Raw genomic sequence first — 26,202 nt, forward strand, 5'->3', positions numbered from 1 at the left:
AGTAACTGAGTATATGGGGAGGGAGGGGAGGGAGTAATTGAGTATATGGGAAGAGTCTGCATTGCTTATTGTTCCTAATATAGACATAGGGGGAGATCCATAGATTTATAGTAATGCTGTGATATGTATAGTGTTCAGTGATGTAGCATATTGTATAGAGGGGTAAGTAATGTTGTGGGGGGTATAGAGTGCTCAGTGATGTATAGAGGGGTCAGTGATGTAGTGTAAGGTATAGAGTGCTGAGTGATATATAGAGGGGTAAGTGATGTAGTGTAAAGTATAGAGGGTCAGTGATGTTGAGGTGGGTATAGAGGGGTCAGTGATGTAGTGTAGGGTATAGAGGGGTCAGTGATGTATTGGTGGGTATAGAGGGGTCAGCGATGTAGTGTATGGTACAGAGGGGTCTGCAATGTAGTATAGGGTATAGAGGTGTTAGTGATGTAGTGGCAGGTACAGAGTGGTCAGTGATGTGGTGTATGGTATAGAGGGGTAAGTGATGTAGTGTAGGGTATAGAGGGGTCAGTGATGTAGTGTAAGGTATAGAGGAGTCAGTGATGTTGTGGGGGGTATAGAGGGGTCAGTGATGTAGTGTAGGGTATAGAGTGCTCAGTGATGTATAGAGGGGTAAGTGATGTAGTGTAAGGTATAGAGGGGTCAGTGATGTATTGGTGGGTATAGAGAGGTCAGCGATGTAGTGTATGGTACAGAGGGGTCTGCAATGTAGTATAGGGTATAGAGGTGTTAGTGATGTAGTGGCAGGTACAGAGTGGTCAGTGATGTGGTGTATGGTATAGAGGGGTAAGTGATGTAGTGTAGGGTATAGAGGGGTCAGTGATGTAGTGTAAGGTATAGAGGAGTCAGTGATGTTGTGGGGGGTATAGAGGGGTCAGTGATGTACAGATGGGTCTTGTCCCATCCTTGCTGGCGGGTCGCCATGGCGTCTGCGCTGGCGACCCACCAGCAGCCACGCCAGCGAATGCACTGAGACGCGCGTGCGTCTCACGCGCACGCGCGTCTCAGTCTCCGTCGCCGACGCGACGGAAACCCTGTCCGTCTCCGCCTCAGGGAGACGGACAGGGTTAGGGGGGGGGTTAGGGGGGATGCGGGCTGGCGGCGGGGACCCGGGGGAACGGATGGAAGCGCCGTCGGAAGGGGACGCGCGCGCCTCTCGTGCGCGCGCGTCCCCTTCTCACCATCGCCATGGCGCTGGCGGGGGATGGCGGCTGGCGACGCCAGCGCCATCCCCTGCCAAGATAGGACAAGACCCATCTGTAGTGTAGGGTATAGAGTGCTCAGTGATGTATAGAGGGGTAAGTGATGTAGTGTAAGGTATAGAGGGTCAGTGATGTTGAGGTGGGTATAGAGGGGTCAGTGATGTAGTGTAGGGTATAGAGGGATCAGTGATGTATTGGTTGGTATAGAGGGGTCAGTGATGTAGTGTAGGGTATAGAGGGATCAGTGATGTATTGGTGGGTATAGAGGGGTCAGCGATGTAGTGTATGGTATAGAGGGGTCAGCAATGTAGTATAGGGTATAGAGGTGTTAGTGATGTAGTGGCGGGTACAGAGTGGTCAGTGATGTGGTGTATGTTATAGAGGGGTAAGTGATGTAGTGTAGGGTATAGAGGGGTCAGTGATGTAGTTTAGGTTATAGAGTTGTCAGCGATGTAGTGCAGGGTATAGAGGGGTAGTGACGTAGTGCAAGATATAGATGGGTCAGTGATGAAGTGTAGGGTATAGAGGGGTCAGTGATGTAGTGTAGGGAATAGAGGGGTAAGTGATGTAGTGTAGGGTATAGAGGGGTCAGTGATGTAGTGTAGGGTATAGAGGGGTAAGTAATGTAGTGTAGGGTATAGAAGGGTCAGTGATGTAGTGTAGGGTATAGAGGGGTAAGTGATGAAGTGTAGGGTATAGAGGGGTCAGTGATATAGTGTAGAGTATAAAGTATGGTATGGTTACAGCTGGCCAGATCAGAACAAAAAGGTAGACTTTCCAACCTTGTCACCCCCACCCCCGAGTGGAAATCTGCAACAGAAAGGAAAGCAGTATCCAAAAAAGCAGGACAGACCCAGCAGACAGTTAGGTCTGCAAACACAAATTATTTAAAAACACTTTTAACTGAAAGGTTATTTATACATGTTGCTGCCACCAACCACCAAACTGCTCTTTTTAGATTTATGAACTAAAAACCCTGGAAAAGCTAACTGTAATCTCCTGCAATAGGCGGAGGTGCACCATTTAAGCATATGCTTTTCCAGTGCTGAACTACAGGTACTAAACAGTATGCTAGAGGAAGATTTACCAGCTGAAGATGAAGGCTTGGCTGTCCCCCTACCATCTGCTGTCACTATAGAAAGACAGATTCCTCACTCTCCCCAGTTCCCAGTGTGAACCCCACAAATTCCTCAGCCTGTGATCCCCCTCCATAGTACTGCCACCTGATACCTTCATGTACATATACTACATCTGCAACTAACTGTATAAATGTCATGCACCAGCAATGCAGATAATAATATAATTGTAAACAACATTACACATTTCCTACTACAATTGTTAATTTTTGGAACAAAATAAAGATGGTCAACACATAAGGTCATAATAGTGAGTTTTAGTAATCTGCGCATGCACATAAGTGAAATTAAGCATTATGGAGATCAATTGTGAGATGCATGGATCTTGGCCAGATCTCCGTTTGCTGAAATGGGTGATCTGTTTTGTGGGAGTGTAGCTATACCTCTTTCCCTTTGCAGCAATACGAGCTGTAGTGGATCTTTTGCAACCAGCACAACAAACATGTTACCTTACCTCTGACCATTGCTTGGGGCAGAAAAACAGGGTACTTGCATTAGTATAAGGTACTGTTATTAGACTTGCTTCCTAGGGTGCTGAAAAACCTTGCTCTGGCCCTATACATATATCAAGTCAAGTGTTAGGTAAGCTTAGATTTCATAACACTGTCAAGTGGGGCAAATGAGGAAGCCGCTGACATCCACAGAAGGCGGAGAAACGCGCAGAGGTTACAGAGAGCACGTGTTGGCTGCATACAGACCGGAACTAGTGTGTATTCTTGGATAAGGCCGCATCATCGGACCAGTGGCCGGGGAAACCTACTGGGGACTGGAAGCTGGACTCCTGTTTAATACTGTTGGACTTACATAAGTATACCATTCCATTATGTGCACATAAAAGTGGGGACTGAAATGGAAATACTCCAAGGTTAGCATACTAACCTGGCTAACAGAGGATAGTCCACAAGATATTGCATGCAAATACTAACTACTAACCATCTAATCAAAGGAGACGTGCAGATTTTATTATATAGTTACCTGACAGTATAGGAATTGGTTGTATTTAATAATATTTTTGTTTTGTTTTTTATTATTATTATTGCCCAACATTGTGTATTATTAAAAATAAATCATTTTATCATTCTAAGCAGTTTCAATTTTACTTTTTTCTCAAGTAGTAGTAGAAGGCATTTGCCGATGGACTGATGTTCCAGCCACAGAGAGAGACAATGCAGTCTCCCGGAGTTCTGCAGGCTGATTACCCCCTGCCCACTTTTTACCTGTGGAGTGTGACCCTCCTACATATCTTCTACCCTGAACATAAGCTTCTACTCTAATGTACCTTCCATTCATTCATTTTTTTCTGTCAAAAAATAAATACATTTCAAATTCACTTTCCAAATTTGTTTGCATGATTCTACAGTATATTGGTGCGAATAAGGGTCTTGCTGGCACTCACTGATCCGGGGTATACTTGGGGTGGGGTGCAGCTGGTTAAACAGGTGAGGGGACCTGCCTCACTAAGAATTTATGAAGGCCTTCTTCAGGGAGTTCTGTGCCTCTGCTGTGAGGGCTTTTTATTGGGTAGTCACTTGCCAATAAAAAGCCCTCACAGCAGAGGCACAGAACTCCCTGAAGAAGGCCTAAGGAGGCCGACACGTGTTGAAGCACCACACAGAAACTATTTCCAAGTCTCCTCCCCACCGAGAGAGTCGAGCGCACGGTGCCCGGTGGAGGTATAGCTGCGAGTGTGCGGGGTCTCACGACAACGCACATCTCGCGGTAACACCAAAGCCCTGAGGCGCCGTGGACAACACAGCATCAGGACCCAATTCCTGCACAGCACCGCCGAGCAAAGAGGACAGCGGGGGACCAGTAAGTAGGTAAGCGTGTATCGCGGGTTGGACGGGACGCCAGCCTCCCGCGACACCTACCTGCAGCAATACCGGACTCGGACTGTTTCATTCCTTGCTGACTTAACCAACCCCATCCCACCCCATCGCCCCCCCACTCCTAATCCACGGAACAGAGGTGAAACAACCCTCCACCCAGTCCCGCACAAGACTTTCCTTTTTTTCTACCCCCCACTTTTTATCTCCAATAAAGTTAATCTTTTACCCCATTACAAATTACCAGCCTTTCCTTACACATAACTTATTGTATGTACCCACTTCCCTCTTTTGTCTGCATATTGGTGTGAATGCAGTTTTTTAACAGCCTCTAAAATACATTTTCTATATATATCTCATGCCGGCGAGACAGACTGGGACACGCGTGCATCTCACGAACACGTGCGTCGCAGTATCGCGGCAGCGTCTCCCTGCCCATCTCTGCTTCGGGGGAGACGCTGCCAATTCGGGGGGGGGGGGGGTGTCAGGGCGGCGAGGGGGACTGGTGGAGACGGCGGGGGAGGCATCAAGGACCACCGCCAAGCTCCGTTGCCACGGGGTGCGCGGGCGTCTCGTGCGCGCGCGCCACCTGACGGGAGCCGGCCGCCGGCGTGGATGGCGGTAGAAACGCCATCCACTGCAAGGATATGGCTGGCTCCATCTGTACACACAGCCAACGTTTCGGTCATTTTGTGGATCTTGATCATGGCATGGTTCACCTCACAAACAACAACTGTTGCTGAATCCATGTAACTGCTTGAAAATCTGGTGCCTTGTTTCTTGGATTTTTATGGAATTGAACCACTATAAGGAGATATTAGTTTTACTTGTTTACCCATCGCAAGCATTTGGCGAGTTCTAAGGCTGCAGAGTGTCATTTCAGGCACCCCTAAGACACAAGGCAGAGGAAAGTGGGGCAGGGGAAACCCCCGGTGAGCCCGACTGCCTGGGGGCCCACCTCCTCCTCCAAGGATCAGTAACAATTTGACAAACAAACATTTAATTAGGGCAGTGGTTCGCAACCTCAGTCCTCAAGACCCCACACAGTTCACTTGCAATTCTGTGTGGACATGGAAAACGTGCACTGTGTGGGGTTCTGAGGACTGTGGGGTTCTGAGGACCGAGATTGGGAACCACTGGTTTAGGGGATTTCTCTTCTGTCACAAATGCATTTTCTAAACTATATTTGCATCTTTATAGCACACATTTGTGCCAAAGTTTATTGGATGCATGAGATATTACAGCATGCCATTAGTTAAAAATAATTCACAAATCACATTTACAGTATAAGACCCTTATCGTTCTGCTAGTAAAACTCTACAACTACAGTTTCCCAGCGTGTTGTTGTACTGCTACTGTTCCTTTCCTTGAATGAGTTAACATGCGTTACCTACTGTAGTGACATCAAGCAGGCCATTGTTGTTTTACAGCTATACAGTAAGTACCACTTTTGGACAAACAATTACTTGCTATTTCATTTATTTTATTTAGTTTTCCAATAGCTGCCAAAGAATAGATAACAAAGAGAGGAAGAGTGCGACTGGTCAGTATGTGCCAAAAATTCAGAAATCAGACCTTTATTTTACACTGCTATAAAGGTTTCATTAACTCCTTCTCTATCTGTTTGAGGCTGAAGTCATATATTATCCTGGTCAAATGAAAAATGCAATAACTAGCAATAAAATAGTAACAATCAGTTATGATTATAGGAGAATTCCAGTAAATGTTATCGGAAACTCTTTATCCTGAAGCTGCTTTTCCGCACAAAGTGCCTCCATCTCCAATACCCTTTCACAGGAAAATCAGGAGGCGGTATCCCCTACTGAGAAGTGAAGTTCTCATAGCACCAAAGCACAAATGAATATCCTAAAGCTACCATGAAATATACATATATTTTGTCCCTTATACAGGTTTTCTAAAGCGAAAATCTTTTCTTTCCATTACATATCACCACACTATATAATAGTACAGGTACACCGCCAATAATCCGGCACCCTTGGTTTCAGCACTGAGCTGGGTTATTAATTTTTCTGGATTATCAGTGATACATATACCTCCCACCTCCCACCCCCTAAACCTAATCCTCCCACAGACTACCTCCCTGCTGCAGCCTAACAATGCCCACCACATGACCCCTCCTGCATACTAACCTGCCTTGCAGCACCGATACCTCCCACCGCCTTACTCCCATCTCCAGCCTAACTCAGCACCACAGTTTAACCAAGCCCTTCCTCAACCTAACTGAACCCTCCTGCAGTCTAAAAAAGTCCTCCCACAGATTATCCCCCCCCCCCATCTAAAATGGTCTATATGGACATCTACATGTTGAAAGTGGAGTATGCTACAGCAGAGACTCCATGTTGCTACAGTGCTACTACTCCAGCAAAGCTTCATCCCTGTACCCAGATGGCTACTGAAGCTACTACTGCATTTGTGCATCCTGAGAGTATGAGGATGGCTATAATCAAAGCTAGGAAAGATACAGTATAACGTTTAGAGAGAGAAAGTACCAGCCAATGAGCTCCTAACTGTCAGGTTGTGTTTGAAAAATGAGCATATTGGCATGTACTTTATCTCTTCCACTTTATCCACTTATTGGCTGGTGAGCGATATGATACCCCGCTTCACTCCATCTACCAGTTAGTATAACAGGGAATACGTTAAATCATAAATCCCAGCGCTGTATAAGAAACTGTAAATAAATAATAAATAAATGAATAATATGTCTTTACCTGCTTTATCCTTAAGTAAACCAACTCCATTGATTAGGTAATTTGGTTGTTCATAGTTGTAAGGCATCCGTTAAGTCCTCAACCTGTACACACATATTTCCAACACTAACCAGTACAAAATACTCCCAATCTCCCCATTTCATTCACTATTTCATTTACATGGAAGGGTTTTTATAATCATTATTAATTCAACAGTGATAATGAAACTGTAATAGTAAATTAAATGGAGGTTTAAGGGCAGAGCAATTTGTAGTGAATGGAATGATCACGTTAGATGTTTAATTCCATGCAAGAGATAGTGGGTTAAAAATTTCCATGGTGCCCTTGATTTAGGTTCCAAAACCAATAGCAGAATTATAATAAATATATAAAATGAATCAAAAATAAAACTATTATATTGTACTAGCCAAAATAAACTAGGGTTCAAATGTGACCTGGCCTGCAATGTGACAGTATATAAAGTACAAATGGCTTACCCTGATGACGTATCTGGAAGAATTCTTGTCGTCTAAGTTGACTGTCAGTGAGAAGAAAACTGCAGTGCTGTAGACTCCTTGAGTTTTAAAGAGCAATTCATTAAAGTCCCACTTAGTTTTGGAGTATTCTGGCAAATCCCAGCCTCCACAGTCCTCAAGAACTTGAAGCATTGGGAGGGCTCCCAAACGGTCAATCTCTCTCATGTTTAGGCAAGATCTAAAGAACTCTTTCACCTTCCTCTCTGAAGAGCCTTTGTGCTTCCTTCTCACAGGTTGAAGTAGAAGGTGCTGTAGCTTATCTTCATTCTGCTCCCCAATGGCTGCAATGGTGCCATAAATGAGCTTGTCCTCTGGAATTCGATGCCTCCTAAGCCAACCACCACAAGCAAATGAGTAGAAGTCAGTGCAAGGTGGTATGGTTGGATCTATGTTGTTGCTAATAAATTTGGAAGCCCTCATAAAAGCTTTTCTTTCCTGGCACTCTTCTAAGCACTGCCCATCCTGCTCCATAGCTAGATACTTCAACACCAACATACACCCTAAAATGACACACAGACCAGCTACAAAAACCAGCCCAGAAAGCAGACAGGTCTCCCTCCTGCTCCATCGTGGGATTCCTTTTGGCTGCTTTTTGGAGCTCACCTGGATGTTAAATCCATTGGAGAGTGTGCTGCTGCTATTGTACTTGCTGACATACTTGACTTCTTGGAACTCATCATAGTGAGCTGTCAGAGAATAGGTTTTTTCCATGACTGTCACACTGACATCCAACCACTGTGAAAACCGAAGTTTGAGAGTAGACTGTGAGAAAGACAAGTCTCAGTGTTTCTGCAGAGTGAGCTGAATAAATCTCGCTGTTCAGATTGAGGAACGAGAAAGCAGTTGTATTTCTTATTTTTTGTTTCGAGTCTCGAGTCTCTGTGACAGGAACCTGGAAAAAGACATAAGAATATATCACATTCTGTGCTGTGACATTGGAAATTTTAGATTCTCCATTGCACGAGCTGTGGTCACAATTGGATACTGCTATGAGCCACACAGGTGCTGCTTTACATGCAGGGCCCCCTTCAGGGCTTGTAGCCTCCATTGACCCAGGGAGTTACACGCCTGCCCTAGAAATCAATAAGCAGTGGGAAATTACAGTGGTTACTTGGATACTCGCCTCAGTCTTCGCAATCTGTTTAAATAAAACTATATATATATATATATATATATATATATATATATATATATATATATATATATATATATATATAGGAAAAGGAATGGAGACTGGCACTCGTAGGTCTTGTAAAACTTGTATTAGCAAACAGTGGAAAAACAACCAACGTTTCCTTGACAAAGGGGCGCTGCCCCGAAACGTTGGTTGTTTTTCCACTGTTTGCTAATACAAGTTTTACAAGACCTACGAGTGCCAGTCTCCATTCCTTTTCCTGAACAGCCGACCAGGACGGGCACCGGGGCAGATGACACTAAGTGAGTGCCGGACCGTACTACTATATATATATATATATATATATATATATATATATATATATATATATATATATATACTGTGTGTGTATATATATATACAGTGGTCGAAGTGGAAATTTTGAAGTGGGGGTATGGAAATTTTGAAGTGGGGGTATGGAAAAGTAAAGAGTGAATATAGTGCGCACCTTCGGACACCCCCCTGTCCATCAACGTCCCCTGCCAGACTGCCCCGTTGTACAGGGGTATTACAAAAGCACAATATGTGCTGCTGAGTGATCAGAGAGCATCCTGAGGGGGGAAAAAAAACTTTTTTTTTTATCTTCAGATTAAAGTGGGGGTATGCCATACCCCCGTATACCGCCCCACTTCGACCACTGTATATATATATATATATATATATGAAATAACATCAGCAGGTATTTTAAACAAGTGTTACAAGCTGTAACAAACAAAATAGATGTACAAATAAAATGCTTGCATACCATAATGAGATATCTTGGGAATGGGACCCAATACTAAACATGAAATGCATTTATGTTTCCTATACATATTATACACACAGCCTGAAGGTAATTTTATACATTCTTAATAATTCTGTGCATGAAACAGTTTGTAAACATTGGACCGTCAGAAAGTAAAACATTCCATATATTTGAATTTTGGATATAAGAGAATCATACTGGACATATGCTGATCAGACATTGACTCATAGCACAAGATTTTGCAGAAGTGCCCTGAAAAGCTTTTATCTGGCTCTGTGTATATAATATAAGAAGATTTCTGTTTTATTCAGTGGCTGTGAAGATAAATCAATCTATTTTAATTACTGAGACACTGAATGAACATGCTTTGGTCAGCAAGAGATTGTCAACATATAGCACAAACATTATGATTACCAGCCTAATATAATTGTGATCCACAGGGTGCCACCAAAACAGATTTGACCCACTGAATGATGGACAGATTCTTTAACTCCTATAACTTGCCTTTGCAACACATATCAAAGAATTTTGATATGGTCTGGTTATTTGCTCAGGTCAGCACCATAACCTATCCATCAGGCTCAAGCCATTATTAAACAATGGCCCTTATTCTGGTTCACACGCAAAGGCAAATTCCTTCTCAAATGGACAAAACCATGTGCACTCCAGGGGGGGGGGGGGGGGGGGGCAGATGTAACATGTGCAGAGAGAGTTTGATTTGGGTGGGGTTTTACTTCAAAGTGAGATCTATATTGCAGTGTAAAAATAAAGCAGTCAGTATTTTCCCTGCACATAAACAAAATAACTCACCCAAATCTAAATATCTCTGCCCATTTTACATCTGCCCCCCTGCAGTGCACATGGTTCTGTCCATTTGAGAAGGAATATTCCTTTGTGAGTGAACCAGAATAAGGGCCAATATGTGCAGTGTGGCAAGTAGCATATTTCTGCTTAAAGAGATCATTGCGGTCAGAGATGTACCTGGTCCGTATAGATGTTTAGGTATATTGACCACATCAAATTAACTTCCACATGAATAACCAGACCTAAGCTTCCTACTCCCTCCATTGGTTGATTTTCTTCCCACAATGCATCACCGTGACATTGCTTTCATAGGTACCTGATCATCCAAATAATAAAAAATAAATCAATAAAGTGATTTATTGGACCAACTGCTGCAGTCTGTGTTCCAAGGTCCAGTTTGGATACCTACATATCCAATGTGTTCTTGTTGGTGGACAACCACATATGCAGTAGGGTTGGAGGCTCTGTGTTCTGACACTTTACTCTGGGCCCTATTATTATAATTTTATGGGACTTGTGCCACAGTAGCCCAAATCACAGTAACCTCACTGTTAGACAATCACTAGGTCAACAATCAAAAGGTCAACAACTATAAGTCGACAGTCAAAAGGTTGACATGGTTTCATGATTTGCAAGAAAATGACTTTTTCACATTCTGCTATCCACTAGGGCAGTGGTTCCCAACCTGGGGTACTAGTACCCCTGGGGGTACTCTGCAGACCAGTTGGGGGTACTTGAAAATAATATTGGTAATGGCGGAAGAAGAAAAATTCTACCATTGACATGGAGACGAACCACGTTGTGTCATTTACGGTTCCATCTGCAGCGTCATCGGCGTCTCCTCGTGCTTTTGCCCAACCAGCAATCCACTGAGAGCTACCTGCAAAAATCTGCCCCGCACTGACATGGCTGGAAGAAGCATTCATTTTACAGGCGTTAGCGGGAACTCTGGAGACAATACACAGCCAGTGGCCAGACAAAGAGGGACCCGATTCCTGAGGCTAATCCTTAATATTAGGGGACGCATACTGCGCGCTTCCACTCATAAGTACTGTGGATATTTCAAATTGAGAGGAGGGGTACTTATAAATGAAAAGCCTAATCAAGGGTTACGGGAGAGAAAAAAGGTTGGGAACCACTGCACTAGGGCATAGAATTAGTTTATAATAGTGTGCCGAGAGCAGTGAGAAATGTCTTGTTCATACTTTACCATCCTCGTGGACATAGAGTCAGAGTATGAAAGTGTGCCAAGCGAGCGAAAGTGGTACACTTATACGGTGTCTATGCCAATCTATTTCAACATGGACATCAATAAAAACAAGAAAAACTCACGTTGACCTTTTGAATATTTAAACTTTGACCCTGTCAACCCTTTGACTGTGTTGACCTTTTGACTGTCGACATTTTGACCCTGTCAACATTTTGACTGCCCAACTTTTGACCCTGTCAGCCATTATTTGTCGACCTTCTGATTGTAGACCTAGACAATGTAGATCTTAAATACCATAACCTTGTACCAGACAGGATTGATTTCGATGATCATCTGCATCAATGGTTTGTGGCTTTGCCCCTTGGACTAGTGTCAGTAGGTATTCACCATAGCTGACTTGAACACACCACAAGCCTTGGCATTTCAGAAATGCTTTACAGACAATTACAGTACCTAGCCATAATAATTTGACACTTGTCAAAGTTAGTGAGGTCTTTACACCTGCCCATACAGTATCTTCTGCATTCAACATGTTGACTATGAGAACCACATTCTAATATATCACTGACCTTAACATGTGCCATTGTTACGAGCGTCACTGTAATTCGCTTCACAAGGGAGTATTAATTGATTCATTGGTGTATAAGACTGTACAGTATCATCTATATATGTCTAGTGTCCGTGAGTCTCTGAAACACTGCCATCTGCTGGCAGAGAGTGAAACTACATCTCTTTCTCACACATGCACAAAGAAGGTAGCAGACTAGCTTTTGAAGCTTTTGCTTCGAGTGGGCTTACTAATATAGCTTAACTTGCTTAGCAAGCTGATACTGAGACATTTTACAGAATAAAATGCTACATTTTGAGATGACATTTATCAATGAGACATAACCCCTTTAGCACTCGATAAAGGGTTATGTTCTACTTTCACTATACTACATTCAGCGGTAAACAATGGGGACCCAGCTCTGGCTTTCCGGCCTCAGCAAAGCATTCCGGGCACTGCTGGGACTGCGCCAAGTGAGTCATGTACATGGTCGTTGCAAAGGACTCAGTAGCCAATGATTGACAGCCCTAGGTTGCCAGCAGCAGATAGGAAGATATGGGGATGACCATCGGTGCATTTATTAGCCATTATTTTTGACTGAATGGCCTGTGGGCCAATCAGAACATGGAGGCGGGGCTTCAGGGATGTAGGGGGCGGAGCTATGCTCTGTGTCTCGGCAACTTGGAAGTCGGTCTTTCTGTGCCATCGATGTAGGGAAACCATCTGGTTCACCCACATCGATGGCAAAAGTATTAAATATCGGCCATAAACCATCAAAATGATTTTAAATCATCGATGGTCAATGGCCATCCCTAGGAAGATGCCTCTGAGAGGGGAGACTGCACTGGACCTAATCGGAGAGGAAGGAATTGCTTAATGCCACTGCATATCAGTTAGTATTGCAGCGATAGTTACTAAACTAAATACACAAGTATAACATTTTATTGATCAATGGTGCTCTAAGTTTTATACTGTTCTTAAAGTGCACTTATTGACTAGTTACTGTACTTATTGATAATGCAGCCTATTAATTGATTAAGGATCCAATGTATTATTTAAAATAAACACATTTATGAGTCAAACATAAGCCTTTTCCCCCAGCCCTTTGGCTGTACAGGTCGAGTATCCCGTATCCGAGTATCCGTTATCCGAATTATTCCGAAATACGGACATTCCAGAAAGTGAAAAAAAAATTTTTTTTGCTAAAAACTCACTGGGGACATATGTAACAGCATCACTGGGGACATGATATGTAACTGGCACTATATATGTGCAAGACAATGATTGCTTGGCATTCAAATTCAGTGCTGAGATAGTACACACATTTTGTTTCACGTTTTGAAACTTTGTTTTTTGAACAATTAAAATATATTTGTGTGTATTTTATGTGGTAATAAAATATATTTGTGTGTATATTATGTGTTTATACAGCATACATGCAAGATACTTCAAAATACATCATTGAAATATTAAAATATTCCGAAATACGGAATAATCCGTTATCCAAAATTCTCCTGGTCCCGAGCATTTTGGATACGGGATACTCAACCTGTATATCACACAGTTGCCCATGGTAAAGTTTAGAGACAGAAGATTTTGTATCACTGCAGGAAAATAATCAGTGGAGCCTTTTATCCAGCTCAGTTTCACAATAGATCAGGTGACACTTAGCAACACCCTACTAGAGTGACATTTACATATTTTATTTTTCAATTGAACTGCAGTATGTGACAGTGTTTTATGTCTTCTATTGTGTCCTATAATAAACAGTTAATAATGAAGGTATACATGGAGCGCTGGAGATTTTATTCATGTGATAATTTAAGGTACATATTAAAACCACACAAAACCTTATAAGCTTATCATGAATAATTAATGTTAATAGGAGTCAGTGTGAGTTAGGGATGTTGGACAGTTTGAAAGATGACATTTTTTCATACAAAGACCTGGGGAAGAAATGAACACTTAAAAAAAATCAATGTTACATACAGTCCAATGAAATTACAGGGATTAATGAAGCACGTCCCCCTCACGCTGACCAGAATTCTAATTATCAGGGAGCTGAATCTGATCCTGGACAAATACTAACGTCTGGATTTAACCGTTTTGCTCTTGTAATTTGCAGTGTAAACATTAGCAGCCTTTGTGTATAATATAACTACTGCTCCTATGTGGCTGCAAGTATTCTAATCATTGAGATATTCAGAAAGGGGAAATATACATTTCAGTAACTATTATCACTGACAGTAAGAATCCCCTTGCCTGGGCTAAGCTACAAATCAGACATCACCACTATTATGACCCACTTCAGGAGTGATGCATTAGTCTGGTTCCGGTTTCCTCTTTACTTACAGTACTTGATATTAACTTATATCCCTTTTAACCCAAGTTGCGGCTTATTGGAAAATGAATCCCGTCCAGTGACCCAGGGATCCAACCCAGCTAGCTTGCAGGATTGGTCCCAGGAAGGACACGGGTCGTGGTGCAGCTTATACGGGTAAGCCGTGTCAATGCGAACCAGGACCCATACACAGCATAGGAAGAGCCAGTGCTAGGAGATGATCTCATAACCTAGTACCCGCACGGCACACACATCCAGTAACATGGACAATACCCCGGGTCTTGACAACAGTCTGAAAGGAGTCTCAGCCAGGTCACATCTCAGTTGAAGCCATATCCAGAGTTTTTGGTGTGAACCAGCATCTTATTCTGAAAGGGGTATAAGTGTATACAACACTTTTCCAACAAAAATCCAGGTCCGAACCAGATTTCCACAGTTTAAATTCAGGATAGACCTGGTCCAGCACTGCTTACACTGAACCCATGTCTGCGATGCATGTCTCTCACAGACACTCCCATGAGGTAGACCTCTGGATACACAGCCAATCAGAAGCTTTTTACCCAGGTCGCGACATTATGAACTGCACCCTTACCTGGTTCCAACCGTGGTAGCTACCAGGGTTGGATTCCTAGGTCACTCAACCAGGGACCCACTTACACTGAGCCAGAACCTGGGTAGACCCAGCAATAGCCCAGGTTATTGCAGCAGTGGAAAAGGGGTATAACAGAGCCCAGCTTCATATAGAAATGTTTATAGGAAATCCTGAAGGAGACAGTTATATCCCCCCTAAGTGGATCATGTTGGCATGTCAGATATGTGCACTTGTGCAGTTACAGATAAGCGCACAGCTATATGTGAGATGATGCACCTCCAATATTAGGGCTGCCACTATTTATGTCTATGCATGTCATTTTTCATTCAAATAGGGTGCTCTAATGCTTGTATGACAACAGGGAGCTCACGGAGATCTCTGCTCTGGAATCTCTTCCAGCATGAGCTGAGGACAGAGTGCACTTGTCTTTCTCCACGTTACATGTGAACAATTCTGGGAAGGCATGCTTGTGTTCTTCTTTCATGCGAAACAATGCCACGTGTTCCTGATGCTATGACCTAATCCTAATGCATGCGGATTTAAGGCTTAATAAAGCAATGCATCATTTTAGGCAATAATGGTTGAATGTACTGAATTCATTTTGCATATCCTGCGACCACAAAGGTCTGTCCATTAACTCTTTGTATGCCTGCATGCTAATGTCTGCCACAGTCAATGAAGGGGCATACACAAGTAGAGATGTGTGCTAAGCGATTTTGCTAAGCTATTTAGGGTAGGCAATTTCCCTGTGTCCAGATCTTTCATGGGGAGCACATACACATGCAGAGATTTGTGCTAAGGAATTTTGCTTAAGCAAAAAAAAAGGTTGGGTAGGTTCAGAATGAGAGATCTCCATCACTATCTCTCATTCTGTACACACAGAGAGACCTGCTAAGCAATTTGACTAGATTTTGACTGCATGCACTGACTTGGTTAGCAGGAAATACTTAATCACTCGGGGCATACACATGGAGAGATCTGTGCTTACTTTCTAAGCAATCCAATCAGATTGCTTAGAAAAGAACACTGTGTGTATACCCCTTAAGAGTCCATACAGATGTAGCCACACTTATCTTTGCCATTGTACAACTGCTCAGGCATGTTTGGCATGACAAAATCACACCATTTGTGCGCAAAAGCCATGGTGTGACATCCCTGCTCAATGCTTTTCTATGAGCCGTGGGAATAAATGAGAGACACTCGTGTGGCGACAGGATTGGGCCAATCACCACATATGTCCCTCGTGGCAATTTGTGCGGCAACGATGAGCGTGGCTGCAAACATCTGTATACAGAATATATGGTGCTGTAAGGAGCCACAGTCTAGTGACTAGACTAAGCCCTATAGGGTGTTTCCAGTAGGAAAAGAGACATGTTTGCATAGGAAAGACTTCTATATTCCTCTTTATGTGGTCTGCTTAAAGGTTTAACCCAAAAGCTTCCATAGCCGGTCAGTATAACATGAAGTCATATATGACTGATCTGATATCGTTGTATCCTCCCCCACAGCCCCGGCATTTTACCATAGCTTCCACACTCGGTCACAGGCAGGCTGGCAGAGCTGACTGGAACTGTGCATATCTCTGATTTATTTCCGTAATAATACTCTCACATCATTTCACTTTATGCTGTTCCTGTTCCTCCTATAAATATGTAACGTTCCCGAGCACTCGCACCGAAATAGAATAACCTCGTGGCCCTTCCCAGGCAGACAGAGCTGCGGACGGCTGCCGGAATATCAATGTGTACATAGAGGTCTCCCAGGCACTGCAGGGTTAATCAGAATTAACCTTAACCCTTTAAGATCTGCAATAAGGACGACTCATGCTCTGCCAGGCCAAGAGATACAACCTCTTGTTTGTGTATAAAGATTGTGTGTTTAGCGTGTGCTATCAGTGTGTAACAGGTCAACTGTCTAGCATAATTCTAAATATTCACTGAAATAGTGGGTGCAGTGTGTTCCATTATGCTGTGTTTGAGATGCACAATGAATGACCTGATAAACACGCTCATTATACATGCTTTACTAGCTATAAATTAAGAGATATCAGTGCAATGTTTTCCACTGTCCAGAGTGATAGAATTACAAAGATACGCTTATTGATTCAATTTTTAATCAAATGTGGCTTATTTGTTGTAGCGGCTAATGAAATAAATAGTTCTGTAGGTTATCAGAACAGTCATCTTCTTGCATTTATTCAATACTTTTAGTAACTATGCTTTACTCCCTCTAGTAGGTACTTTTGGCAGATGTTTTGCCTCATACACAACAGAGAAATAAAGGTCTCTTTAGTGGATTATAAGAAAATCAATGAAAACAAAGAGACCAGGTGACACTTGCAATGGGAATTCTCAAGCTAAGGTTTGCTGGCAATAAATGAAAGCACATTATACATATTAGCAAATTGATTGGCTTTATCACATGGACAGTCCTCTTTTTTCCCCCTTTTAAATAGACAATGCATATAGCTTTCTATGCTATATATAGAAAACTACTAATATAAAAATGCAGACCAAATTGGGGGGAAAACACACTTCTTTTTTGTGCTACAATCCAGATGAATACAAAGGCATTGCATATAGAATGTTTATTATTTAAGAATGGCTGTTACACCCTTACATTTATTTCCAAGAATTAGATGATAAAGGGTTACATATCATAATAATAGCACGTCTTTTATACTAAAGATTTATGATGGCACGGACATGTATATGGCATGTTGGTAATGTTTCATATATCGTATTTAGTGGCAGTTAATTCTGAAATATTTCACATTTTTTGTTACTTTTGTACAGGAGATCCTTGTGTTTGACTGTAATAATGAGAGAATACAATGGTTACTAGATGCTCCTTGGGTAGGAATAATTTAGTTTATTTAGTGAAAGGCGGAAAGAGGATTCTATCATATTCAGTTTCTGACTGTATTGAAGTTGGCTCACAGTCTGTGTAAGCTAGAAAGAAATGAAGAACATGTACTATAGAGAGTTAATCATTTATTTGTGGAAAAAAGACTGTGTGGTAATCAGATTGTATGATATTAGAGTTGTATGATAAAATGTACAGAAATAAAGACCAATGTCTTCTGTATAGTGCCTTTCACTTGGTATTTATCAAAGCAGGGAGAGAGAGAGGACATTTTGAGAGTTAAAATATAAGCCAATCAGCTTCTGCCTTACATTTACAGTCTGAATTGGAATGACAAATTAAAAATTAAATCTACGGGCTGATTGCTTGGTTTTTTAATTCTCACAATTTTATGTCTATACAAGATTTGATAAATTCCCCCTAGTAATGAAAAAACATCTGCTTAATAGAGCATCAACAGTACATAGTCAATTGGAGAAGAAATGTTTTGAATCAGTATCCGATCATTGGAAATATCGTCCATTTTCAACAAGAACTGGTTGAATACCCATTATAATTGTGCTTGATAACCCCCAGTATTTTAAAAAGCTTTTGCTTCAGGATTTTTTAAATCATGCGCAGAAGACATATGTCTACTTGGTTGGATCAGTAATTATCATACCTGTTTCCTGTGGCAGAAATCTTGGAAACATGAGCTGTTGACAGTGCATGAGATTCTGATTTGGTAAACACCGATTATATTTATGCTGAAGAAATGCAAGTATGTCATTGCTCTTAAGATAAATGGAATGGCTGGCTGTCTTAAAGCAGTGGTTTCCAAACTTTCTCGAATCGCAGTTCCTTAAAGTATCACCATTTTTTAAGGCAAAAAGTTTCTTATAGATAACTTCAGAAAAAAATTCTGCTGTAGACTAATGCTGGGTACACACCAGGACGACAAGGGTCCGATCCCATCAATCTAGATCCAATTCCGACCAATTGGATGTAGATTTTGTGGTGATTGGGCCCTTTTCTGTCCTGGTGCGGACCGATACCGATCCGATGCATGGTCCGGCGGGTTGGTCGGTCATTATTCAGATCCTACCTGCAGCAGGTAGCATCTGGAAACGACTATACTCCCGGGTGCGGGTTGCCATCGGATCTTGAGCGGGTCGTGCCCCCCGCGTCATTGTGAGCGGGTCGGAAGAAACACTGACGACCCGCTCAAATCGTGCATCGTGAGCGGGTCCTCCTGGTGTGTACCCCACATAAGTAATTGTGCTTAACTCTCATCCCTCGCTTCAGTTAGGTGGTTCAGTGGTGGTGTACAGTTGCGCTTCTGATTGTCCAAATGTTGATTGGCAGCCACTAGAGCTGGTTTTGCCTACCACTTTAACCACCAATAACTTGATTTGGTCCTGGACCACCAAACCGAGGCACCACAGCAGCCAGTTGGGAACTATTGCCTTGAAGCATGCCTACTACCTTCTCCCAGTGGAGGCAGCCAATTTTTGGAGTGCAAATGTGCAAGTTTGTTGATGGAATTTCATGCAGTACAGGCAATATCATACCTCAGTTATGTTACAAGTTTATAATGAATTGATACCATACCTTCCAAATCAGGGATACAATTGAGATTGCTCTGTATTAATGTACATGATGCTGGGAAGGTTGTCTGTGACTTTTTAGCACATACAGTATATAATATCCCTAATAATATGTTATCTCATAAAACATATTTATCACCACATCGTCGATATCTTATGGGAATGCTAGCGAGTCACTCCTGTCCTAGATGTGGCTCCCAAAGGGCGGACATATTTCATTGCTTGTGGGACTGCCCAATAATAAGGAGATTTTGGATTCAGGTTTGGAGATTTGTCACTCAACATCTAGTAAATTGCCTACCCCTGACACCTGAGTGGGCGATATTCGGTATAACTCCGGAACGGACTCGCATAGCATTAGGGGTCAAAAAATTACTGATAATTGTATCCACGACTGCAAAAAAATGCATCCTTTAATTATGGATACAGCCAACAGCCCCTCCATTCTCACAGTTCCTGGATAAATTGTTTTATATTTTTAGAATGGAGTGGCTCGAGGCTTCGTTACAAAAAATTTACGGAGAAATTCTTTGATACGTAGGAAAGCTACATAGAAACCCTGTCAGAGTCTATGAAGGAGCAGATTTGGAAGTGTTTCAAGAATACCCTGTGTTATGAAACACAAGTGTGTATTCGGGATCCCCCAATATCACTTGTTGCGCATGATATGCACCACTAGTTGGGACTGGGCTGGGTATAGGCGTGGATCCAGATGAATTTTCTATTGTCCCTTTCATATGTTGTACTGATTGTTTGTAATGAAAGACACTGCTGCAAAATGTATGTTGCAACTTGTTTATTCTTTTTGTATACAAATCTATTATGACTGAATATTGTGATCCACACAATGGGAATGCAATTACATTCCAGATTTATTTTCTTTCATGCTTCAATAAAGAAAAATATTTGTAAAAAAAATAATATGTTATCAACATATACTGTAGTGTGTTAGCATTCTATACCAACTGGCCTAGGGTCCCACTTAACAAATAAACATAAACACTTGTTAAATGGTTATATCCTCCTTTCAATAGTTAAGAAACTGTTTAGTTTACTGCTTTTTGTCACTATACTGCTTATACCAGTTATGGATGTGATAGTGATATGGTCCCCAATGCCAGCAAGAGGACATAGTACCAGCGTTTTTGGCTTCAGGGAAGCCTTTGAGTCATGGCTGGGTGAAAGTGTCGGTACTTCTTGACTTTCACGGCGCCACTCTAGATAGGACAGATAGGATACTAGATAGGATACGATTTGTATGCGATTTGACATAAGATATCGCATAAGATATAGGATAGGACAGATAGGATACTAGATAGGAAACGATTTGTATGCGATTTGACATAAGATATCGCATAAGATATAGGATAAGATTTACTATCAATTTCATTACCCCACTATCCACTAGGGCGTGGAGTTGATTTTATATAGCGTGGCCACCGAGCCCGAAGCGTGGCGAGCGCAGCGAGCCCCGCGTGGGGACACGGATGTTGTTTCAAAGCAAGTCCCCAATATCGCATGCCATTTGCATGCAATTCCATAAAATACATTCCGTGTCCCCTCGCGGGGCTCGCTGCGCTCGCCACGCTTCGGGCTCGGTGGCTCGCTGCGCTCGCCACGCTATATAAAATCAACTCCACGCCCTTGTGGATAGTGGGGTAATGAAATGCATAGTAAATCTTATCCTATATCTTATGCGATATCTTATGTCAAATCGCATACAAATCGTATCCTATCTAGTATCCTATCTGTCCTATCTGTCCTATCTAGTGGCGCCGTGAAAGTAAAGAAGTACCAAAGTGTCATGTGTATGAAGGGTTGCCACCTCTCCAGGATTTCCTGGATTCTCCCTGAATTGGTGCCAACCCTCCAGGACATTTTTGCAGTCTCCCAGATTGTGGGATTCTCCCGGAATTTGTGTGACTTTGAAAGCCTCCACAGCCTCCAACTGAGTGTGCACACTGTCAGGGGCATAGGAAATGTGGTTTCGGAGGAGCACGAGCTCAGGGTGCCAGAAAGGTCACAGGGCATGCACAGTGTTTCTCCAGCACTTGGGAGTTGCTTCCCGCCCCACAGCTCCATCCACCTCCAGAAATATTTAAACTGGGCCATGGGAGAGAAGAGGAAGGAGGACCACTGTGCAGCCAACAGCTTAGGATGCTGCAGCAGTGCTTCCTCCCAAACTGAGCCTCAGAGGAGACATAAGCCGGCTGCTACTGTGTATCAGTCCCAGGGCAGAGCCGTCTGTGCTGTCAGCTGAGGAAATGGTGAAGCCAGTATGGAGGGGGGGGGAGATTTGTGTGTGTGGACGGTCAGTGTTTGGGGCAGCTATGCATGTTAGAGAAGTAAGGGGGTGGGGGAGGCTGCTCTGAAGTTGTTGTCACTGGTGTCAGGGTGAAGGGAGGATGTATGAGGTATCTCTGTGTAGGAGTTGTCAGTAGGGGAAATGTGTTATTAAATGTAACAATAGGGACTTCAATACATGTCTGTATTAGAGACCGGGCCCACTTTTCCGTTGAGGTCACGTCCGTTTACAAAGCCATGCCCACTTTTCCGGGAGCACGCGCGCACATGAAGGTGGTGGTGGGGAATCTCCAGGAATCGAAGATGCCTGAGGTAGCAACCCTATGTGTATGTGTAGCTTGGCTGTTAGGTATACACATGACATGCTTCTCATCGATTGCAGTGGTGGGCTGTCTGCAACAGAGCAAAGGATGCCACCAAGGAGCGATGTGACACTGTACCTCTCCATAGGGGTGAATAATGTTAACCACCAACATATTCACTATTATCACTGTGATATTAAACAAAATTTCCCATTGGTTATAAGCATAGTAATTAAATGGGGCCCTTAATTAGACTTGTTTGTTTTTTTGGTTCTAATCTCATCATTGTATTTTGGTTTTGCAAAACTGCCCTCAATTGGTTTGATTTGAATTTAAAATTCAAATATTGGGTTTTGAAAATGGATAAAATAGTTAAAATCATGTCATTTTTGCAATCTAAAACTCCAACCTTCAGGTTTAAATACGAATTCTGAACTGCAGGAAGTTTTAAACTGAGACTTGGGGCCTAATTCAGAGTTGATCACTAATGTGCAAATTCACAATCCGTTTGATTATGAAATGAATTCTCATGCATAGCGTGCATGCGTAAGCTAAAATAGTGAAAAAAAAGCGAATGGTCCTAAACGCAATCCCCTGACAGAAAGTCAGCATTTGGGGGTAGTATCAGATGTTTTCAGGGTGTGTCCGAAAAAACAGGCGTGCCCAAGCCTTTTAGGGAGGGTTTGTGACCTCAGCGCCGGCCTCAATCAACCTGTCTCTATCGCAGAATTGTGGAAGAGTCAGGCTTACTCACATTTGCACAGAAAATCATGTGTTGGTGAGTGAATTGTGTATGGATGTGCGACGGATTGTAATATTTTTTTACAGGGTGGATTTTTTACTGTCTGGGTGGCAGCTATCTACTCGCAGTCAGCTGTAACTTTGCTGATGAGTGAATCAGGTCCTTGATTTGGTTCAGATTCGCAAAGTTTGGGTGGGTTGGTTTTTTAGAGAACGGAACCACACATCTACCTTTAATTGAAACCAACTTTTCTAAAATAATTATCCGCAGCTGCTATCAAGCTTTACCATCAGTGACTGTAGGTCACACAATTTGTGTGTTTCTTATCTGTTTCTTAAGTGCTGTATACAGTATGACCACTTTTTAGTTTTATAGGATGCATTTCAGATAATAAACTGATGTACGACTACCTGATATCATCTGTTTTTTTTTTCTTTTTGTTTTCCATTTGATGTTGTTTTATTACTTCTTTCATATTTTGCTATTCATTCGTTGTATAATATTTTCAATGTAACTTCCCCTCTCCTTTACTGTCCCTTCAGCTTTTTCAAGTGTTATCCTCTTTGAGAGAATGACCTTGTATCCCTACCGGATGGCTGTGTTTCCCAGATCACCCCTATTTGGATGTCATATTAGTGAGAACATAGTTCTTTCGATTCCTTATTAGCGCTAAGCACACCACAAAGGTGTGACCACTCTCTATGCCCTTAAAGAGCGCTTCCCTGTGCCAATTAGAAAGTCATACCTAACTCCCACTAAATAACTGTCCATATTGCTGAGCCCATATCTAGGATTGACCAATTATTTATTATTATTATTATTATTATATACAGTATGTATATATATATATATATATATCTATATATATCGCACCATCATATATGCAGACCACTGTCAGCTGAATTCATTAAAACACACACACACACACACACACACACTTATTTCATCTCAGAGCATGAGAAGTCAGTACTTTAACATAATGCCTGGAGTCAGACAAGTAATAACTTTATTCAGCATTCTACAATACTTTAATTCCTTTGCTAGAAACAGTAAAATACACATTTACCATGCTGACAGCAAAACCATTATCCCTTGTGAGGAATGGTAGCAATTTATACAGTAGAAATGCACACACACACACACACCCTCTAAAACACACTGCACATGCTGATGTCATTTTCTCTTTTGAAGACTAGAGGAAGCAAATTATTAAGTAAGACTCAACCTACATGGTGTAAATTCATTATAGTGATACGTATGACTGCGTACTACTTTTACACACAATTGTATCTTTGTGTGCATTCTATATTCATTATTACTCTACCTGCAACACTGAGAGCAGGATTTAGATTTATACTTCATATTTTCTTTTGCTTTGTTTCCTTGTCCCGATAAGAGCCAGTACACAGTGCACCTGCCGGTAGCAGGATATGTGATGGGACCTCAGTCTCAAGGTGTCTACAATAAAATTACAAGGGACATGCACTAAGAACAAAATTTCAGCACACCATATTGATGGAAACTTAATAAGTACAACTGAAGACTGGCCATGCATTATAGACTTTTTGAAACAATCTGACCATCGGTATGTCAATGTGCAAGTACCTCCGTACATTCAACGATTTATCATCACAATGTACAGTACACTGAAAGAAATTGAAGAACAATGGTTTCTAGCTATAGAACATGTTTGCAACTCAAAACCAAAGATCACAATCACTTTATGGTGCTTTTCAGAGATGGGCGATTATCATTTACTGTATGTACAGAGACTGAATCATAATAGTTTAGTATAATCGTCCAGATGGTTTGGAAAAATCTTTCAGTGTAGGGCTAGCCTGAAGGTGCGTTCACACTAAACGATAATCGTTAACGATATTGGTAGCAAAATTGTTCAGTTTGAACATACTAAATCAGTGGTTCCCCAACAGTTGACGTTGTCCAGGTCACCCAGCAGGTGCACAGGTGTACTCATTACTCACTGACACATTTGAAAAGATCCACAGGTGAAGGAACAACTGCACTAGATTGTGTGCTAGTACACTAACAATAACACTGGAGTAGCATATCGCATCATGTGTAATCAGCTTAAGACACTTTCATCCTTGCATTAATGTACACCTCTTACAGCACGACCATATCCAGCAGTGTACACACTACATTCATTTGACATAACTGAAACTAATGGGGTCACAAAGTGCCAGCTATAACCACAGTGTTGTATAGTTGTGTGCCAGACTGCCAGCAATCTGAGTGAACAGTGTGTGTCACTGTTCTGCATTTCTTCTGATAAAAGTTTTCAGATGCAGACTTAAATCCCAGTGGTGTTTCATCTAAAGCAATGCTGACCATGGTCTCTCCATGCCCTATATAATCATTCTGTATACCTCATTAGTCAGTGGGAATAGCTGTTCTGCAGCTCAGAGAATATACAGCGATGGTTGTGGACCTTTGGGTTATGACTTGAGGAATGTGTGTAATTAAGTGATGCTGCGTGTTTATATTGTATTTAATCCAATGCTTTTGTTTTTACTTGCAGTGTGTTTAACACAGTAATGTCTCTGAACAGAAGCAAGTCTTATCTGTTGTCTGACCAGTGCAGGCACAAGTGACACTTGGGTAGGGGGTCTGTTCCAACTACAAGACCTTCTAATGTGACAGGCTTGGAATTAGAGAGATTACATGGATCATCAATATTAGCCTATTTCTTTATTACTTATTATATTATGTGGAATATAGCATTATATGATATTACAAAGCTTCTTGTCCACTATCATATTTATGTCATTTGTGTGAGTAAGGGGATTTTGTAGGAAGAACACACTCTAATACTTGCTAAACTACAGAGAAGTTGAGTCATTAAATATATTACAACAGCCTGTCCTGAAGTCCACATTTGCTGAAATGATAAACTGACACTTGATACTAACATCCATTATCCCAATCACGATTAAAAGTGGTCACTTACCTTGGCACAGGTGATAGGAGAGATCAGTTCTAGCTTAGCAGCTGATGCTGATGCTGGGCTAAGTCTGTGGAAGGCACTAGTGTTCCATGCAGACTCCACTCTGTATGGGCAGCAGCACTTAACACCCCGCTGTACCTGTCACTACACAGCCTCTGAGAGCAGTGCTGCAGCATATAGGAGCCTGGGGATCATAGTAGATATGTGAAGGGGAGGGGGACACAGGCATGGGGGTGGGACAATGTCTGCTATAACTCTCTCTGTTCCTGCAGTGTACAAGCACTAAAGCATATTACTCTTATTATTCCCATTATGCTAATCACTGGTTGTGGGCTCCAAACAGCCTTACATCATATCCCAGCCCTGGGAAATGACTTATGTTTAAGGAAAAGCATCATTTCAAATGGAGAGGGGGTTGTTAATGCATTCTGGTAGCATCTGATCTCACTTGGGCTGAATTGGTTAATGGTACTCTATTAATGGTCTGTCAGCACCACAGAGTCTCTACATTTTTGCAGATAGTTCATCTTTTTGTCCTTTTGAAGTGAGTGGCACGTTTATGTTGTTACCATGGTTTTGCTTTATAATAAAACAAATAAACA

The 26,202-nt window shown here is 42.0% G+C and overlaps 1 protein-coding gene across 1 annotated transcript in view; it reads right to left on the minus strand.

Annotated features, from left to right (window-relative positions):
- Nucleotides 1–25,756, minus strand: part of ECEL1 (endothelin converting enzyme like 1) — a 134,115-nt gene extending 108,359 nt beyond the window's left edge. The window contains exons 1-2 of the mRNA XM_083177476.1: nt 25,604–25,756; nt 7,385–8,315 (exon numbers count right to left, since the gene is read on the minus strand). Of these exons, the coding sequence (XP_083033602.1) occupies nt 7,385–8,134 (750 nt within the window). The 5' untranslated portion in view covers nt 8,135–8,315; nt 25,604–25,756. The remainder of the gene's footprint in view (nt 1–7,384; nt 8,316–25,603) is intronic.
- Between the last annotated feature and the right edge of the window lie 446 nt (nt 25,757–26,202).

This window comes from Crinia signifera, chromosome 3 (assembly GCF_055691185.1).
Source record: "Crinia signifera chromosome 3, ASM5569118v1, whole genome shotgun sequence".
In the NCBI taxonomy this organism is placed as follows: domain Eukaryota; kingdom Metazoa; phylum Chordata; class Amphibia; order Anura; family Myobatrachidae; genus Crinia; species Crinia signifera.